The sequence below is a fragment of the Anastrepha ludens genome, chromosome 3 (assembly GCF_028408465.1).
Source record: "Anastrepha ludens isolate Willacy chromosome 3, idAnaLude1.1, whole genome shotgun sequence".
Classification (NCBI taxonomy): Eukaryota; Metazoa; Arthropoda; class Insecta; order Diptera; family Tephritidae; genus Anastrepha; species Anastrepha ludens.
The window spans coordinates 78,245,691-78,267,703 of record NC_071499.1 but is presented as its reverse complement, the minus strand read 5'-3'; the positions used below and the strand labels follow the sequence as shown (position 1 = coordinate 78,267,703).

Genomic DNA, 22,013 nt, shown 5'->3' with positions numbered 1-22,013 from the left:
GATTTTTCGAAGACAGTCAATTTAGCTTAACTGTCCAATTCGGGATGAGGTTTCGTTGTAATTTGCGAAACATCGAAGTCAGAGCGACTAATTTGTACGAAATGACAGACGGAAACGGAGGTTGCTTAAAAATCAATTGAATTTATAACTGCCTGGATATCTAGGCACGCAAACAATTATTCTCCTTTTTGACAGCTGATATTTCAATTGTTTCCAGAGCATTGTCTTGTGTAAATCAGATGATTTTGTGTATACAGATGATTTTAAAATTGATGGTGACTTTTCTCTTAGCTGATATTTTTTCTTGGTGCAATTTAATGCCCAGGATGTCGGAAAGCTGCTTTGGATATCAAAAATCTCGAAACTACTCCCATATCCTAGGAATGACTTCGGTATATTCTTCCCAAAGTTTTCAAAATAAAAAATATTAGTTTTATTTCATTTGATATATTTATTAATCGTTTACACAGGTGAATTATCGTCTTATTATTAACTTCTCATTGGATCTCGTTGAATGGACTACCGAAAAGATGCAGCGTCTTTTAGCGAGCGGCCGGTGCCGCTGTTGTGGTTGTAGTTGTGGAAGTTGTGGATGTGCTAGTCGATGTAGTAGTAGCACAGGGATGTATTACTTTACGGTTTATAATTTTCGTTGACGTGCATGCGGTATGCGAACACGCACACTTCTTGTAAATAAAAATTCCATTGGCTTGCATGACTACAGCCGCCAAAATGGTGAACAAAAATAATTTAAGCACGAGCATATTGCAAAAGTTGGAAGATTGTTAATTGGTGAGGAGCAACTGATGATTTTGAAATTTTGCAGCGGTATTTATAGAGACACAATCAGATTGTTATGTAATATAATTATAACATATTCTGTCGGGTAAATTTTAGTAGCTGTACCAACAAAGTTTTGTTTACACAAATGAAATCAGTATAGTTGTCATACATTTGCGACTAAAGTAATACAAGAAAAGTGCATAGTAGGCAAATAAAAACAGACAAATCAAATAGAATGACAAAACAAATAAGACTAAGGAACATGCGTTTAATTTTTGTTTACCTCTGCAAAGAAATTTTGTATACTTAATGTTTGTTCTTTTAATAATTTCCTCATAAGCTATGGACTTAAAATTTTGAGGATAGTCTGGAGATCGAAGCCAAAACAGGGCAAGGTATGAATGAATCCGATTGGCGGCACTGGAATCGTGATATAAATAAATGTATACAGTAAAATAAAGGATCACTGTGCCGTTACCTAAAATAAATAAAATTAGTAATTGCGGATGCTTTAGGGAGTATATCAGACATACTAGGTGGAGCAAAGTCTCTAACCATTTTATATTAGGCCTCTCCTTTTCGGCAAGCGTTAGCAAGTGACGAATAGACGAAGCAACTGGTATTAATGAAAATACTACATATGTATGTATATTGGCAACGCGGGAATAGAGCTGCCTTAAATTACATGTGTTTGCGTTTTTGAAGAGTCCTGCAAAAAAATGAAGTAAAAATTCAATCCAAAAAGGCGCACCGCTATACATAAATATCTAAACCATTAAATGCTCAATATCATACATATAAGCACAAAGAATGCCGAAAACGCACACTGTGTCAATGCACAAACTTCCAAAAATACGGTCACATAAAGAACTTTTTTTTAAATGGCAATTTTTTAGGCTTAAGCAACATATTTTACTGGACTACTATCAGATGATGAAAAGCTATTTAAAAAACAGAAATTTTTATGTAAAAGATGAAGACATATACTTTAAAATTCAACTCATGGACTACCTCAAGGCAGTGTACTAAACGGGTGTATACAGATACTATCCCCTTGCCTGCACGTTTCAACATGATAGCAACTTTCGCAGATGATACCGTTCTACTGGAAACTCAAAAAACCTTGTAATCTGTAACAAACAAGCTACAGTAGATTTTGGAAAAAAACATAAAATAGTTTAATGTTTGGGATATGCAAATCAATTCATGTGGTTTACTTTAATAAGAATGCTGAACATAAGAATCTGACAATAACAGTTAAAAATCTTCTGAAAGCTCTCTCATAGTTAATTTGTGGTTATTACAGAATTTTTATTTCTTTTCATTGGTGTTTTCATCCATTTTCGATGTCGACGGGGTGCTACTACATTCATCATTCTGGATCTCTTTTGGTGCGTCCATTTCACTCGTAAACGACTGTTTTTAGAGAATCACTACCGAAACTGTTTCCCAACATTTCGCAATATTGAGCCCTTTGAGTCCTTTTTAACGCAAAATTTAATTTAACGTAACTCGATGTTACAAATTCAAATCCATTTTTAAAATTGTAAAAAATCGAAAACATGTGCAGAGTTAGGTTTACTCAAGACGGCGTAACTTTTACAAATGGCAAGCATTGACGATCAGCTTCTGGTGGGAATGTTAATCACAGACGTGAAAACCTAACAAAAAAAAAATCAATTGACTTAGAGCGTTCCCTGCACTGAATTAACAACGAAGCCTAAATTTTTGATCTTGTTATTAAACATCAGGGCACTAAATCATTTTGGAATACTTCCACATGTACTAAAACCTAGTACATGTGACTTAGTTGCATTTACGCTACGAAAAATATCGTGGGCCCATTGTGAATTGCAAATTGCAGGCACAATTCCTCAACTATGCCAATTCTATTAGACAAATATTGGGTTATTGGGTAAGTAATTTCGGATTTTTTTAGAAAATCAAACACAATTTTTTCAGGGAACTAAATAGCTTTATAGTGTTGGCGTATGCCGATGATATTGATATCATCGGCCTTAACAACCGCGCTGTTAGTTCTGCCTTCTCCAAACTGGATAAAGAGGCAAAGCGAATGGGTTTGGTGGTGAACGAGGACAAAACGAAGTACCTCCTGTCTTCAAACAAACAGTCGGCGCACTCGCGTATCGGCACTCACGTCACTGTAGACAGTTATAATTTCGAGGTTGTAAAAGACTTCGTTTATTTAGGAACCAGCATTAACACCGATAACAATGTCAGCCTTGAAATCCAACGTAGAATCTCTCTTGCCAACAAGTGCTACTTTGGACTAAGTAGGCAATTGAGCAGTAAATTCCTCTCTCGACGAACAAAACTAACACTCTACAAGACTCTCATCATGCCCGTCCTAACGTATGGCGCAGAAGCTTGGACGATGACAACATCCGATGAAGCGACGCTTGGAGTGTTCGAGAGAAAGATTCTGCGTAAGATTTTTAGACCTTTGCACGTTGGCAACGGCGAATATCGCAAGCGATGGAAAGATGAGCTGTATGAGCTTTACGGCGACATAGACATAGCGCAGCGAATAAAGATCCAGCGGCTTCGTTGGCTGGGTCATGTCGTCCGAATGGATACAAACGCTCCGGCTTTGAAAGTATTCGACGCGGTACCAGCTGGTGGTAGCAGAGGAAGTGGAAGGCCTCCTCTGCGTTGGAAAGATCAGGTGGAGAAGGACTAGGCTTCACTTGGTGTGTCCAATTGGCGCCGGTTAGCACGAGAAAGAAACGACTGGCGCGCTTTGTTAAGCTCGGCCAAAATCGCGTAAGCGGTTATCGCGCCAATTAAGAAGAAGAAGAAATAGCTTTATTTTGTAATGTATTGCCCATTTTCATCAATGACCTTTTGCCATCTTTCAGCCAGCATCATAATCCCACGTTCATAATACTTTTGGTTTTTATTAGCAAAAAAACTGAATCAGGTACGACTTGACATCATCATCATCATTGAAATTTTTACCATTCAAGGAGTTTTATAAAGATCGAAATAAAAAGTAAGCAGATGGTGCTCTATAATTTTTGCCGAGTGGCCAAAGATGTGAGTGGTCTTTCATTGCCACGATGGAATAGAATACTTTTTCGATTTGTCAATTCGGGCCACTTTTCTTCAACTGCATTGTTTAATTTCGTTAGTTGTTCAATGTAGTCATCAGACTTGATCGTTCAGTTGGGTGGTACGAGTTCAATGTGGACAATTCCTTTGTAATCGCACCAAACTGATAAAAAAAAACTTCTTTCGATGAATGTCAGCTTTTTATGTTGCTTGAGTTGGTTCACTTGGCCTGCTCCACGACCATAGCCAAGTTGTTTTAAGTATTTTTCAATGCTTGTATGTGATACATGAAGCTTCTCTACAATCTCACATGTTGAACTGAGACGATCCGAATCGATTATTGCTTTGATTTGAGTGTCGTCAACTTCGACTGGACGACCAGAGCGTTTTTCATTTTAGAGTGAAAAATCACCAGAACGAAATTTGGCAAAGCAATTTTGACACTGCCGTTCTTTCAAGGCTTCATCATCATAAACAGCACATAACTTTTCATGAGCTTGCGATGCGGTTTTCCCTTTGCGGATATAAAATAGCAAAATATGACTAAAGTGTTCCTTTTGATTTTCCAATTTTCAACGAACGGCAAACGAAAACTCGCAACTGATCAAGACACTTTTTTCACTGATTGACAGCTGAATTGCTAACGTCTGCAAACCTAAAAATTCAACTGAAGCCATCTATGAGTTGAATCCGCAGTTACTTAGTTGCCAACTTAAAATTGAATATCCTCAGATTAAGCAAGGATACTGGCACATTGACACAAAGAGAATATATGGTATCATCAACAAAAGACATAACGGAGCCAACAACAACCAGACATAGAGAAGCCAGCCTTGCACATTATCTTTTGAGTTCTTCCTGAAAGGATTTTAAAAAGATTGCGAAATTTCTACCAAGCAGACAAAATTGATAAACTGCCTTTAACTGGTAAACATATGTTCCGCGGTACTATTTGTTTTGCCAATATATTTGACTTGTCTGTTTTAATTTGTCTACTATGAATTTTTTTATTTAATTGGAAATGTATAAAGGTCTTATTGATCTTGTATAAACAAAACTTAGCTGACACAGCTACTAAAAAATATCCAAGTGATTCTTATATAGTTACATAACATTTTGGATGTGCGCCTATAAATACGGTTCGCGAAATTTCAAAATCATCAGTTGCCACTCATCACTTAACAATCTTTCAACTTTTGCGATATGCTCGTACTAAGATTTTTCTTATTTGCCATTTTGGCGGCGGCTGCGGTCATGCAAGCTGAGGGTTTCATTTTTAAATGTACATGTCCCTCGGACTGCCCGACAAAGAAGATTGTAAGAACTCAAAATGTTTACAAGGCTTGTACATAATCTCGTTGACGTTGGTAAGCCCATGGCCGCATTTTGGAGATCGACGACTAGTTCAAGCAAATACAAGGATAATGGAATAATAAAACTATAATATATGTATGAATAAATAAAATCAAATCAATTGTTTTACTCTTTAAAAACTTTTGGAAGCATATCATTCATACCAATTCTAAAAGCTTGGTAACTGCGAAAGTCAATTTCTGAGTTCAGACAGGTCCATAAAATTGTGTTTGATTAAGTGTTGTATTATGTGAAGATTATATCAATCTAAATCATATTTTTTGTTGATAAGAAAAGAATACGAAAAACTCTTTCCAAAACCTACTTTCCGTGTTTATTTTGAGATGCAAAAATTGCAATATTTTTTCAGATCTACTGAGCTTGGAAGGTGCGAACATTAAAACATACTGGATTGTTCAAGAAGTTTTCCGGCTCGATAAGAAAAACGATTTTACTTTTGGAATACACTTTTTTATTCAGTATAGTCTCTCTGAACATCAATTCCAACGAGATTCCAATTTATGAAAACCCTTCCTGAAGTGAGAATGTGGAAGGGCTGCAAAATATGCTTTCAAGGCTTTTATGACCTCGTCTCGTCATTTGATTAAAAACGCTTTCTGCGTCTAACTGTTTTTAGGTCAGGAAACAGATAGAAGTCGCTACAGGCCAAATCTGTATTAGTTCATTTATTTGATTATTATTATTATTTATAATAATTTATGAACTTTAGCGATTGCAAAAGTGCTCTTGTGACACGGCGCATTATTGTCCTGATGAGAAAGATTTTTTTTCTTTTGCACACTTTTTTGCTTCAAGAATTTCCTCAGCTGGTCTAAAAGGTTACAATAATATTCAGAATGTATTGGTTTACAAGTTTGCAAGTAATCCACAAATGAAATTCCCTTCCTATCCTCCGCCTTCTTGGCCAGATTCTGGACACGAAGGCTCGTTTCGGAGCCGAAGAGCTCGGTTCATTCCACTCTTTAGCCTCTTGTTTTGATTTAGGACCGTGGTGGTTAACCCAAGACACATCTATACTGATGAATTTACACAAAAAATCTAGTTTATCTTTTCGAAAACGCTCGAAATGTTGCTGAGAACGTCGCATTTGAATGTACTTTTGTTCCATTGTTAGCGAATGTGGCACCCAATACTTCAGTCAAAATATTACTTACCCTGCTTCTACTAAATCTCCTTTAGTCATTCGACGATTTTGCAACACGATATCCTGTATTTTTTATATGATTTCTGGTGTTGTTGCTATCCTTCCTTCTTGGACGTCCATGACGTTGATCGTCTTCAAGGCTTGTACGACCATGTTTAAATTCAGCAACTCATCTTTCTACTGTACTATTGATGACGAAAAGTCCTTATACACTTTCAACATTCGTTTATAAATTTGTTTTGCTTTTATACTTTCCAAAAAATAAAAATTCAATCACCACTAGCATTCAAATGCTAGACTACAAGGCTGCGTCCATCAGAAAAGTGTGGCGTCACAATTGCGCAGTTGCATGAGAGAAGAAAGAGGAAGAAGAACTTACACAAGCAAGTCTTAGCGAAGCAAGTAAGTGATAGCGAAAGGACGACGGGGTTTCTCTTCGATTTTACTCTACACAGCGAATAACAATAAACAGTGCGATATCACACCTCTAAACGTATCATCTACCGATCACAGAAACAAATCTTGCGTTTTCGATACTCGTGAGTGTGAAATTTTCTTGCTTTTTTCTTGGGCAATTTAGAGCGCTCCAGTGAGCTACTTGGCAAAAAGCAATAATTTTAAACGAACAGTAAAATTTAGCACACAATGTGAAAAAGTGTGAGATAAGTGGAATAACAGCAAGTTGACAATCCAGCTTAGCTGGTCGCGTTAGTGAGAAACAGAGTTGAGTGCAGACAACAACAATAGTGCCAGTTTTCTTCTTTTTAGTCTTACATTTAGTTAGATTACGAACCTCCCACTCGATGTAGTGAATTTTTATGAGATCCGCCCCATTACCTATAAGATAATAGGCTTACGGTCTGTCATTCATAGACATGAACGACGCCATTTGTCCTCATTACCATTGGCTCCCGCGTGCCCTCACCCCACGATTCCCGGTGCGTGATCAATAAAATTCTAGCAATAGTCAACCGGCTGCTGTCAATGAGATCTACACCAATGATGAAGTTACGTGCCATAGCGAGGAGGAAGCTGTGAATTCACCAGTATCATGTAAAGAAGTCTTAAGCCCAATACCCACTCATACTAGCCAATCGTTAGAGAAGCACTCCGGCTACAATGAAGCACTCCAAGCCGTGTGTAAAAACTCGGAGAGCTAAAAAAGATTATGGACGGGCAACGGCATATCAATCAACAAATGAAGAGCATGCTCTCAGACATATGTAAGCTCTTCAAGACAGTTGAGAACAAAGAAGCAACGGTAAATGACACCAAAACAAGAAGGACCAAAACCACACAAACAACAGCACCGACCGTTGCGAATGATAAGGCGAATAGAGCTAACCTATAGGAGAACCACCCGAACTTTTCCCCCACCCACCAAATCAATTGTGAAATATAACTTGCTATTGCCTGCAGAGAACAAGAAAAACACTGTCTTTAAAAAACGTAGCAATGCTGAGCCAGCATAAATATGTTAAAGGCCATGCGACCAATCAGGCAGGAGAATGGGCAAAAGTCGTAAAGCAGAAACTTGCGACAAGCAAGCCTACGCCATATCTGTTGAGAAATCAGGGGTCTCTCTATACTGATATTCTAAAAATTGTAAAAATGAAAACACTCTAAAAAATCAAGAGTGTAGTGGTTCGAAAAATCTAAAAACGTCTCAGGGAGATTTGAAACTTTAACTTAGCGAGTCTTCTGAGGAAAATATCTCTAAACTTCCATCTGCAGTGGGGCAAGTACTAAGTAGAAAAGCAGAGGTGAAAAAAACTCACAGATATCATACAGTTGGAAATCTGCGACATTGATGAGATTACAATTCATGACGAAATTTGTCTGGCCGTTAATGACCGCCTCGCTAATGTTATCCTAGAGCCATCTAATATTCGATCATTGCGTTGACAGAGCTTCTGTGACACTACCTGCGGACTGTGCGATGAAACTCATTATCATCAGGAAAATACGTATAGTTTGGGTTGTTTGTCGCATGTGTGAAAAAATTTAAAGACGCTTGTTTTAAGAATGGTAAATTTGGAAGCAGCAAGAAACGCCATAAAAGAGAGTAAGCGAAACAGCTTTTTGGAAGTTTGCGATGCGCTGGGGTTCCGCATACAGGATAGTAACCAAAAAATGTAAGAGCAGCAAAACCGCAGCGTATCATATGTGATCGGCTGCAGGAGAGCTTAGAAAGCCCCAGCGGACTCTCTGATAAACAGTTTGGCTTCCGACGAGCAAGGTCAACCGTGGATGCTATCTGAATAGTTGGGGAGGCTATCAGCGGGGGAAGCTCCTCCTTGAAATATTACGCAGTCATCACATTTGGATGTAAAGAATGCTTTCAATTCGGCAAAATGGTCTGACATACAGCTAGCCCTAAAACTTTTGAAAGTGCCATGTTATCTCTTGCGCATCATCAGAAGTTATTTCAGCAACCGTATTCTACAGTACGATACTGATAATGGGCCAAAAAAGTACGAAATTACTGGTGGGGTCCCTCAGGGATCGGTCATGGGGCCAACACTCTGGAACGTTATGTACGACGGGGTCTTAAAACTGAAACTTCCCGATAAGGTGGAGATCGTAGGATATGCTGATGATATTGCGCTGGTAGCAGTAGACAAGCGGTTAGATCAGCTGGAAGCAAAATGTAACGATGCAGCAGCGAGAGTACAGCGATGGCTCGGTAATGCGGGATTGGAGCTGGCAGCCCAGAAAACAGAGGCCGTGCTTATAAGCGCGCGGAAGCAAAAAAGGATTATGAGAATCACGGTTGGCGGACACAAAATATTCCCACAGGAGGCGATTAAGTACCTCGGAGTCATGCTCGACACGAGGCTAAGCTTCAAGCATCATCTGGCAGCAGTTAATTGTAAAGCCGCGGCTATCAATGGCGCACTAGCGAGAATTCTGCCTAACATAGGTGCCCCGCAAGGAGAGAGGAGACGACTCATATCGACTGTGATGGACTCTATCGTATTATATGCGGCGCCGATATGGGCTGAGGCTAAACATAGCCATATGCGCGAGGTATTTCGCACCCACAGACGCGGCGCACTACATTTTGCATGCGCTTATAGAACGGTATCAGACGACGCAATATGTGTTATTGCTAGAAAGATACCAGTGGATATTCATGCGATGGAGCTGTATCGTCTCTATGGAGTAAAAGGAGTGAAACCGACGATAGCAGAAAAGGCGGTAGAAAGAACGCGATCGATGGTCGAATTGCAAAGAAGATGGGATGAGTCAACCAAAGGCCGATGGACTTACAAACTCATAACGAACCTTGAAGGGTGGATGAATAGGAAGCATGGCGATATTGACTACTACCTAACTCAGATACTCACCGGACACGGCTGCTTCCTTGAATATCTACACCGTTTCCAGCTGGCCGACAGCCCTTTTTGCCCGAGTTGCTCGAATACAGTCGAGAGCGCAGAACATGTGGCCTTTCACTGCAGACGTTTCAGTGAAGAACGAGCAATACTGGCGAAGGCATTCGAACGCCCGCCATCCCACGCAAGATTCGTCCAGGATATGTGCTCGACCATCACTAAATGGGACGCCGCAAAAACGTTCGCGGCATCAGCCGTGACGAGGCTCAACCACATTGACTGGGAAAGGAAAGCCCAGAAACGACAGCAACAGTTGCTACTGCATCAACAACAGCGGCAGCAGCAGTAGACGCAGAGAGATAGACTAAGTATTCAATACTACATATTAAGATACTAAATTAATTAGGTAGCAAGACCCGCTAGATTATTTCTTATGTAATGTACTTAATCCAGCTAAGCCAAAATCCGACAGTTCTTAGGAGAAAAGGAAGGAGAAAAAAAATAGAAAACAACCTTATAAATATAAAGGCTATTCGTTTATTACAAAGTTTTTGGTACCTTTTCTAGCAGGTGGACAGTGGAGATGAACTGTTGTAGACAAACCGACGACAGACACAGACGCTTGAGCCAAACATTCACAACAGTACCGAACTGAAGACAAGACAATAGTTTGTGAGTATCGGACTAATGCATTTTCTCAGATGTTTAACTCCCCCCACAACCGCTTTCGAAGCCAGTGGGAGAAGTGAATACTATCGATGGCGTAAAATCTCCATACGCCCACAGGAGCGGAACCTGGACGCAGGAACCTGTTGTGTCAATAGACATAAACGCAGCTCCACCTTGAAGAAATGCTAACGCGGTTCCAGGGTGGAAATCAGCCGAGGAGGAGGAATGTTATAGTGTTAGTTGGAGCATGCCCCACATACCATTGGTGTGACGGCACCTTTGATGATGTTTCAGACATTTTGATTTACACCTCCTGACTAAAAAAAAAAAACAAAAAACAAAGAGCAGCAAAACCCTAGCCTCTATATGATCGTCTTTCATGCCTGAAATCGTGAATATGTTATTTCCAAACATACACGTTTGGTGTCCCTAAACAACCACACCAAGTTAACCGAATTCGATTTTATTACAGAAGATGAAATACTAAGGGCTACAAGCAGTTAAGCAAACTCAAAAGTGCCTGGACCAGACGAAGTGCTAAATAAATGCTTGGAGCTAGCGATCAAGTAACAAACCAAAGCGTTTAGCCACTTATTTAATAGCTGCCTTTCGGAGGGAACCTTTCCAATAATTTGAAATGCGAAAATTTAATTTACTTCCAAAACCAGGTAAATCAGCGGTGGAGCCATCTAGCTACAGGCCAATATGTCTAACCAACTCTGCGGGTAAGGAGCTCGAACGAATTTTATCCGATCGACTAGACGCGGAAGTCAGATTAGAGGGAGGCTTTTCCGAAAATAAATTTGGATTTATAAAGAGGAAGTCAACGCTAGATGCAGTATCTTCAGCAATACAGGCTATATGGCAAACAAGAGTACTGCCTGATTATCACACTAGACGTCACAAATGCGTTTAACTCTGCAAACTGGGCGGTTCTTGGGTCATTGTTGCGGAGTATAATGTACGACGGTGTTCTTCGTGTTAGGACTCCAGAGGGACCTAAGGTAATTGGCTTTGCCGACGGCATTGCCGTTGTGGAAATGGCTAAAAATATAGACGATATGAGCAACAACGCGATCCATGTGGTCCTAAATGTGCAATCATCGCTTGAGCAAAATAATCTAGAGTTAGAGCAACAAAAGACCAAGGCAGTCCTTATGTCCAGTCGAAAAAAGCCAGAAGAGGCAGATGTTAAACGTACGAGGACCAAAAAAATCGCCGCTAGCCTCTGGGTAATGTCGTGAAAAGCCAAATTTTATATGATGCACCATTTTGGGCGAATAAAACAATACCTACCAGATGTGCGCACTATGCGTATGTAGCGCATTTAAAACGGTGTCTGACTATGCAGCCATAATAATATCTGATATGTACCCGCTAGGCATATTAGCAATAGAAGCTGCCCAAACAGCGAGAGCACAAAGGCCTATAAGCCCGTTTACTCGTTCCGCGTTCCGAGAGAATTGCATCGATGAGTGGCAAACAAGGTGGGATAACTCTACAAAACGGCGTAGGACGCATAGATGTATTACCAACCTAAAGGCTTGGTTAACAAGGACACTTGGAGAAGTGGATTTTACTTGACCCAGTTTTTGAGTGGACATGGATTCTTCAAAGCATATTTATCCAGGTTTAACCACCAGCATACTGTTCATATGCTCGCATTTCCGTTCTGCGAAATATAAACTTTATAGAACCTTTGGAGAACCTTCTTCGCCTGAAACATTCGTACATCATATGCTGCGCTCGAAAAGTGGATTGCGGCATGCGACTTAGTGGCCGAGATTATGGAAGAGATAAGGCGTCTGGAAAGACTTCGACACAGCAACGACGGCTAATCACATTCCCTCTCCGCAAAGTAATACTAAATAATAAATAAACAGGCTCAGCCTGGTTTCAGAAGGCCACTTGACCACTACCACAACGCCTATGATGCATCACGTCCTCAATCTGCGAGCCAGACTCATTACAAAAGTCCCCCGAGCCTAAAGGCTAAATAAATTTATCAAAAGATGTTTAGATGCACCACATTGGTGTGCTGAATGTCGTAAAGAAACCAGCAGTAGGCAAACTTTATACTATGCCAATCATTGGTCCAAATGAAATTACAATTTCATTCTTTAATGAAAAAATATTTTTTATTCTTCATAAATGTGATTAAAAGTATCAAGTAACGGATGCCTGAAATTTTCACATCTACAAACCCATTTTATTAAAATGTTATTAATCTGGTAGGGAAGAAAATATCAGTGAAAAGTACTCCCAATAAAGGGTTCAAGAGCTTTCCTACTCACCAGTGAACAAGGACTCAATTTTAAGGCAATTTTAAGTGAAGCTTAATTTTAGCAGAAAGCAGAAAAAAGTCTGTGTACACAAAATAGGGTAGAGTTTGCAAAATAGGTAGAGCACACACCTTCCTTATCCACTCACCTCTTTGAGAAGACTAACTTGGCTTTTACACAGGACACTTTTGCAAAGACAATAGCAATACATTCACAATTTTTTATTAATTCATAATTTTCTCATTGACTATGATTTTTCGAAGACAGTCAATTTAGCTTAACTGTCCAATTCGGGATGAGGTTTCGTTGTAATTTGCGAAACATCGAAGTCAGAGCGACTAATTTGTACGAAATGACAGACGGAAACGGAGGTTGCTTAAAAATCAATTGAATTTATAACTGCCTGGATATCTAGGCACGCAAACAATTATTCTCCTTTTTGACAGCTGATATTTCAATTGTTTCCAGAGCATTGTCTTGTGTAAATCAGATGATTTTGTGTATACAGATGATTTTAAAATTGATGGTGACTTTTCTCTTAGCTGATATTTTTTCTTGGTGCAATTTAATGCCCAGGATGTCGGAAAGCTGCTTTGGATATCAAAAATCTCGAAACTACTCCCATATCCTAGGAATGACTTCGGTATATTCTTCCCAAAGTTTTCAAAATAAAAAATATTAGTTTTATTTCATTTGATATATTTATTAATCGTTTACACAGGTGAATTATCGTCTTATTATTAACTTCTCATTGGATCTCGTTGAATGGACTACCGAAAAGATGCAGCGTCTTTTAGCGAGCGGCCGGTGCCGCTGTTGTGGTTGTAGTTGTGGAAGTTGTGGATGTGCTAGTCGATGTAGTAGTAGCACAGCGATGTATTACTTTACGGTTTATAATTTTCGTTGACGTGCATGCGGTATGCGAACACGCACACTTCTTGTAAATAAAAATTCCATTGGCTTGCATGACTACAGCCGCCAAAATGGTGAACAAAAATAATTTAAGCACGAGCATATTGCAAAAGTTGGAAGATTGTTAATTGGTGAGGAACAACTGATGATTTTGAAATTTTGCATCGGTATTTATAGAGACACAATCAGATTCTTATGTAATATAATTATAACATATTCTGTCGGGTAAATTTTAGTAGCTGTACCAACAAAGTTTTGTTTACACAAATGAAATCAGTATAGTTGTCATACATTTGCGACTAAAGTAATACAAGAAAAGTGCATAGTAGGCAAATAAAAACAGACAAATCAAATAGAATGACAAAACAAATAAGACTAAGGAACATGCGTTTAATTTTTGTTTACCTCTGCAAAGAAATTTTGCATACTTAATGTTTGTTCTTTTAATAATTTCCTCATAAGCTATGGACTTAAAATTTTGAGGATAGTCTGGAGATCGAAGCCAAAACAGGGCAAGGTATGAATGAATCCGATTGGCGGCACTGGAATCGTGATATAAATAAATGTATACAGTAAAATAAAGGATCACTGTGCCGTTACCTAAAATAAATAAAAATAGTAATTGCGGATGCTTTAGGGAGTATATCAGACATACTAGGTGGAGCAAAGTCTCTAACCATTTTATATTAGGCCTCTCCTTTTCGGCAAGCTTTAGCATGAGACGAATAGATGAAGCAACTGGTATAAATGAACATATGTTGGCAACGCGGGAATAGAGCTGCCTTAAATTACATTTGTTTCCTCGAAAGGGAGTTATACCAGTATAATGAGCTATAGCCAGACTCGCTAGCGGCGAACCTTACTCGATAACTTTTTTGTTGTTTTCACATGCAAATTTTTGGTCAAGTTAATCGGGCACCGAGATAGCGAGCGGGTAAGCGACGAATTGAAGAGGCATATTGTAAATAATAGAATAATTATTCCAACTGTAACGAAACATTTGGATTGAACGAACGTGCTTTTTTATCTCTTACTTTGTGGACAACTGCGGTTTTACAAATCGTACGATATTTAAAAGCTGAAATATTCTGCAACAAAACACAACTTGTGTTATCTTAGCGCGCCTTTTCCTTTATAAATATAAGAAAAGTGAAAAATTTGAACGAATAAAATACCTGTATACCAAGCAAACGCAGGTGAAGGGAACAAAGGTTTTTCTCTTCCAAAGAGTTTGGACAAGCTCCTCCTCCTATTTGTGGCGGGTGTCTTGATGTTGTTCCGCAAATGGAGTGACCTACAGTTTTAAGCCAACTCCGAACGGTAGATATTTTTTATGAGGAGCTTTTTTCGAGGAAGAAATACACTCGGAGTTTTCTCATTGCCTGCCGAGGAGCGTCCGGTATTAGAAAAACGTTTTTCTTTATTTATTCTTTGACCGAGATTTGAACCAACGTTCTACGAACTATGGTACCGAATGCTAGTCATGCACCATTCGATCACGGCGGCCGCTGCTGGATTTAAGATAAGAAAGTTCTCGTGGGCTCATTGTCAATTGCAAATTGCAGGCGCAGTTCCTCCTTCTTGGTAAACACATGTTCCGGTGTCTTCTTATTTGTCTTGCCATTATGTTTGACTTGTCTGTTTTAATTTGCCACTATGAATTTTTCTTTATTTAATTTAATGGCAAATGTATGGGAAATTTACTGATTTCGTTTGTGCTTAGCTGACGCAGCTACTAAAACATATCCAAACGAATATATTATAGTTACATAACATTTTGGATGTGTGCCTATAAATACGGTTCGCGAAATTTCAAAATCATCAGTTGCCACTCATCACTTAACAATCTTTCAACTTTTGCGTTATGCTCGTACTTAAATTTTTCTTATTTGCCATTTTGGCGGCGGCTGCGGTCATGCAAGCTGAGGGTTTCATTTTTAAATGTACATGTCCCTCGGACTGCCCGACAAAGAAGATTGTAAGAACTCAAAATGTTTACAAGGCTTGTACATAATCTCGTTGACGTTGGTAAGCCCATGGCCGCATTTTGGAGATCGACGACTAGTTCAATCAAATACAAGGATAATGGAATACAATAATAAAACTAAAATATATGTATATATAAAATCAAATTAAGTGTTTTACTCTTAAAAAATTTAGGAAGAATATCGTGCTTAACCATTCTGGAATCTTGATAACCGCAAAGGTCAATTGCCTCACATGGGAGGATCTGCCTCTTTTTCGTATAGAGATAAAGGAGGACATTATGTGCCATTATCTAAAAACTTTGGAAATTAAGTTAAGTTATCCAAGTACCTCTACAATATATTAGTCAGCAGCGCAGATAAAACAGTGGATATTACTGACGGAAGGAAAATATCATCTATTATTATTTCATATCCACAATCGAGCTAACAGCCCAATAAAAGTGTTTGACCCATTTACCATTACGCCGCAAAGTTCTCATTGTAACATAATAATAATAGTTTGATACGTCTTAGGTAGAACCAGATTCACGAACGTCTACCAAAACTTTGTTTGGGGACTTTATGAAAAGTTCCAACAACGGTGAAGAGCTCTCAGTTTAGGAGGAATTCTTAGAAGGCTGCTTCTCTGCCAAGTATGGGTGTTCTGTGCCAGCTCAGACATTTGTTGAAGCTCTTCTTTCTCGCTACGCTCACTCATTGATATGGACTTCTTCAATCATCACTTCCTGAATGTTATAATCTCAGACGATGATAGTCTAGAGTCGGTTCAGGTATTTCCCGCCAACGTGTATATTCGCGGCTGCCTTAGCTGTAGAGGGTTATCAGGATGTTGGATGTTGCCTTCGGGTAGCAGGTGCTACTGACCGAAGGGAGTTGGGAATTGCTATTTGCGTGATGACCAGAAATATTGCCATGCTATGAAAGTTTAAGTCACTCAGTCGTACAGTCTAATGTAGGGCCGATTGAAACTTTCTCAAAGTTCACATATTTTTATGAATCGAGTAGAAGATGTCATAACATCCACAACGAGTCACTTTTTGGTCTGGCGGCATCATCGGGCCATTTTTTTTCGAAAATGAGCGAGGAGCCGCGGTTACAGTAAATGGCGAGCGTTACCGTGACATGGTCAACGAGTTGTTTCCAAAAATTGAAGAGGATGACATGGACGACATTTGGTTTGAACAGGACGGTGCAACTTGTCACACTGCCAAAGTTACACTCGAACTTTAGGCTACCGTTTTTGAAAACCGAATAATCAGCCGAAATTCCGATATCAATTGGCCGCTTCGGAGCTGTGATTTAAGCCCGTTGGGCTATTTTTTGTGGGAAGCCGTTAAGGACAAATGCTATGCGAACCATCCAGAGACGATTGATGCTTTAAAACATGAAATTGAAGTTGCCATTCATGAAATTGGAGCCCAAACAATCGAAAATGTGTTAAAAAATTGGGTTGATCGAATGGCCTACTGTAAAGCCAGTCGTAGCAGTCATTTGAACGATATTATTTTCCATTCATAAATGACAATGCTCAATCTTCAAAATGAAAGAAAAAGTTTGAAAAAATATTGATTAGTGTTTTTTTTATAGCCGATTCAAAAAGCAAATTTTACGTGGCCCGCCCTATAGGATAATAAATTAGTCTAAATTATTATGCATTAAGTCTTATTGTTTTATTCGTTAAGTATTAAGACAACATAGCAATTATATGCGCTTAGGGTATGCAGGGCATTCAAAATAATATCGGAAGATGCAAAATTAGTTCTCGCCGGAATGTATCCAATCGAATTATTGACAGAAGAGGCAGCAAGGTTTATCGAAAACAAAATCTAACCTTCTGGCAATAAAGATGGTACAATTCCACAAAGGGCCGTTGTATATATCGTTGTTTTCCAGACTTGAAATATTGGCTTAAGTGAACGCATGGTGAAGTAGATTTTTACTTAATCCAGCTCTTCACGTTACACCGATACTTTAAGTATTATCTGTATCGATTGAAACACGAACTTGATCCTGTATGCAACTACAGCGGAGAGAACGCCATTGAAGGCTTGGCCTAGGGGGGTAGCGGCGACTAATTCGCATTTCCCCAAATTAAGCACATTTGAATTCACCGCATTCGTAAACAAACCGTTGTCATGGCGTGAGAATTGGATCTGTTAATTTTTTTATATGCCACTAACACAAGCTAAATTTCATTAAATACCCATCCCAAGTGACGTCAGAACATCAGCTGATTCTGTCAAATTCGCTCAGAGCCTAATAACGGTCCGCTAGGTAGCAAACCTCAAAAAATCTTTAACAATGATATATACCTTCTGCTCAAATATGAACAAGACGTTATCAATAAAACGGTCCGCGGATGATATATGGCAAAAATAAACTTTTTTGTTTTTTGGTAGGACTGTTATAAGCTTACATGGCAAATTTCAGCATGATATGTCACATAGTTTGTTTTCTGTGCTACTGTAAACAAGTCAAGCTCGAGTGTGTTCTGCGAATTTAACGATGGAAATTCAAGTTGAACAAAGAATTTGTTAGAAATTTTGTTATTCCAACAAAATTTCGGCTTCAGACGCCTTAAAAATGTTGCAGACAACCCATGGGGACTCTGCTCTATCGCGTGCACGTGTTTTCCAATGGTACAAATCGTTCAAAGAGGGCCGTACATCCGTTGAAAACTTGTCTCATAAACGTCGTCCAGCAACATCAGTAAACGACGAAAACATCGGAAAAGTAAAGGAAATTGCGCTTGAAAATCGCACAAATCGCAAAATCGGTTAACGCTGAATATTATTTAGACGTTTTAAAGCGTTTGCGCGAGAACATTTGTCTTAAAAGGAAGGACTTGTGGGACAACAAGTCATGGTTCTTGCATCACGATAATGCACCAACTCACACATCACGTCTTGTTCGCGATTATTTGAACAAAAATAATGTTAATATCGTTCCGCAAGCACCGTATTCGCCTGATATGGCTCCATGTGAGTTTTTCCTGTTTCCCAAGCTCAAGTTGCCGCCCCGTGGAAAACATTTTGAGACAATTGAAGTCATAAAAGAGAATTCGAAGAATACACTCGAGCTTGACTTGTTTACAGTAGCACAGAAAACAAACTATGTGACATATCACGCTGAAATTTGCCATATAAGCTTACAACAGTCCTACCAAAAAACAAAAAATTTATTTTTGCCATTTGTCATCCGCGGACCGTTTTATTGATAACGTCTCGTTCATATTTGAGCAGAAGGTATAATGATTAAAGTTTCTTTTACCTTTGGTGAATTCCTCTGATGGCTGAATAATCCAATAGCGTTCACTTCTGAATTTCAAGTATTGTTTATTGTAAAATTTTTTTAGTGTGGCCTAAACAGTGAACTGTTTTCCATTAATACGTGATGATGATGTAATGGCAATACCTTAACCGCTTTTTATGGACATTTTCAGTCCATCATTACACTTCTTTTGAATCATATTTCAAATAACTCTTAGAGTAGCATAAGTGGGCGTTTATACGGGACAGTTTTGCAAATACAATAGCAATACATTCAGACTTGTCACTGATAAATCCATAATTTTCTCATTTCTCATTTTTCGAAGAGAGTAAATTTGACTTAACTGTCCAATTCGGTGACGTTTCGTTGTAATTCGCAAAACACCGAAATCAGAGCAACTAATTTGTACAAAAAGACAGACAGTAACGGCTGACAGCTGTTACGTATTTTCAATTCTCTTCAGAGTATTTCCTTGTGTTAATCCAAGATAAGAGACTTCTTTATACTTTACTACTCTCCTCTTAATCATTACTTATATAGAGTAAAGTCGGGTATTGTGGGCACATTTTTACCTTAATATTAATTTCAGCCAAAATAAGCGTAATGGAAAAGCTATCTTTTTTTTCTTTCTAACAGATATTGGATTACCTTTACATTTTATTGCAAAATATACCCTAATATAATCGTTTTCGTTTGATAATATGGAAAAACTGAAACCACCTTAAAAGTTGATGAAAATAATGTGGGTAATGTGGCCCAGGGTATTCGGGTAAAGTGGCCCACTAGATAAAATCACCAAAACCAATTATAGGAGTTAATAATAAGCCAATGAATTTATTCATATATATGTTTTATTTTAATTATTAAACTTAGGTAAATATAAATCCATATTCTGTATAGTAGATGGTGGAAATTTGTGTTTCTCATACTCTTGCTTAAGTAAATCTAAAAACATTTTTGCATTTTCTTTTGTGAAACCCATTGCTATATTAAAAGACGTTCCCGTTGGAGAGCGAAAACTAAACTATAATTTTGTGCCTACACAGGAATCCATGCAGTCAACCTTTCCCTGCACATTGCTTACATATATGTATGTATATATAACTGGTACGTGCACCCTTTTTTGGTATTTGGCCGAGCTCCTTCTCCTATTTGTGGTGTGCGTCTTGATGTTGTTCCACAAATAGAGGGACCTACTGTTTCAAGTTGACTCCGAAGGGCAAATATTTTTATGAGGATCTTTTTCATGGCAGAAATACCTTTTCTTAATTTTGATCTTTCACCGAGACTCGAACCGACGTTCTCTCTCTGAATTGCGAATGGTAGTCACGCACCAACCCATTCGTCTACGGCGGCTGCACATTGCTTAAGAACCGGAAATTGTTTAGCAATTTATTTCTTTCCGCCATTCTTAGCAATGTAAAACGCTGCACATCAAAAGTCTTTAATGCAAAAACTGTGCCCTTATCCTCATTCCAACGATGGCTTTTTTCATCATTCCGGGGTCCCATTTCCTTTTTTCTCCATTTTAGGCATGTCTAAATATGTATAGAAAATTAACGAGAATTAGGAAAATACTAAGGTAGTAATGTGGGCTACTAGTTCACAATACTCGACGCTGACTAGCCCACATTACCCACTGTACCACTTACAAGAAAAAAGTATTACAAACTTTTGTTTAAATAATTGAAAAGAGTTTCTTACCGCATTAAAAAATTATAATAGTTTAATAATTCTATCTGAACTTTCACACTCTAAAAATAATCACTTGCTAAAAAATACCATTAATATTATATTACACGCCATTGAAAAACAAATTGACTGCACTTCACAAAATATTTTGATCAACTGCTCAAGAGTAAAGAGTCCAATTCAAAAGACGTCCTTTATATGAATTTCGAATTTCATAAGCAATCTTTCTAGTGCATTTTCGTTATTATGAAAAATACAGGCGTTGGCAATATTACCCGAATAGCTTACAAATACCGATCTTATTCTACAGGTATACAGATGATTTTAAAATTGATAGTGTCTTTTCTCTTAGCTGATATTTGTCATATTCCCACGAATGACTTAGGTATATTCTACTCAAAGTTTCAAAAGTAAAAACATATTAATTTTATTTCATTTGATATATTTATTAATCGTATACACATTTTCATCTTATTATTGAATTCGCCTTAGGTTGGTTGAATGGACTGCCGAAAAGATGCAGCGTCTTTTAGCGACGGGCCGGAGCCACTGTGGTTGTGGTTGTGGTGGTGGAAGTTGTGGATGTGGTAGTCGATGTAGTAGTAGTACAGGGATGTATTACTTTACGGTTTATAATTTTCGTTGACGTGCATGCGGTATTCGAACACGCACACTCCTTGTAAAAAAAAAATCCATTGGCTTGCATGACCACAGCCGCTAAAATGGCAAACCAAAATAATTTAATCACGAGCATATTGCAAAAGTTGGAAGATTGTTAATTTCTGAGGTGCAACTGATGCTTTCGAAATTTTGCAAGCCGTATTTATAGGAACATATTCAAATTGTTATATAACGATAATATATTCTTTTTTACACAAACGAAATCAATAAGATCTTCATACAATTCCAATTAAAGTAAAAAAATAAAAGCATAGTAGGCAAATTAAAACAGACAAGTCAAATAGAATAGCAAGGCAAATAACACCCCGGAATATGTGTTCAATTTTTGTTTACCAGTGCAAAGAAATTTCGCAAATTTTGTGTTTCTTATTTGAATAACTTTTTTATGAGCTATGAACGTTACATTTTGAGAATAGTGCGGAGATCGAAGACTAAACAATACAAGGTGGAAATGAATGTAACTTACCAGTGCCTCTCCTCATACTTGAATAACTGAACTGACAATCCGTGTCACATCTGGAACATTGAGGGAAACTATCAGTATTGAGGGAAACTAACGTAATTACAGAATTTGAGTACCCTTATAATATGCCATCTGGTTATGGAAAGTTGGGCTTCGCATACATTACGTCAACACTGCGGAAGGTCCTTCTGGTCATGTTCTGGCGCTCAAAAGAACTTTCAAGGTTAACAACATCACAGGTCTAGAAATTTTGTGAGGGTGAGACTTACATATGTGATGAGACTTGGTATTGCTTCGAGACCTTTGCGCGGAGGGCTGTCTGGAAGATGAGATGGAATCGTGTCT

The 22,013-nt window shown here is 38.4% G+C and overlaps 1 protein-coding gene across 1 annotated transcript; it reads right to left on the bottom strand.

The window, feature by feature from the left end:
- Nucleotides 1-21,001: 21,001 nt before the first annotated feature.
- On the bottom strand, nt 21,002-21,728 carry LOC128856874 (putative uncharacterized protein DDB_G0275629). The gene is made up of 2 exons (XM_054092293.1): nt 21,672-21,728; nt 21,002-21,241 (listed from the first exon to the last, which is right to left on the bottom strand). The coding sequence occupies exons 1-2, from the start codon at nt 21,685-21,687 to the stop codon at nt 21,054-21,056; spliced, it is 204 nt and encodes a 67-aa protein (XP_053948268.1). The 5' UTR covers nt 21,688-21,728; the 3' UTR covers nt 21,002-21,053.
- Nucleotides 21,729-22,013: the final 285 nt, after the last annotated feature.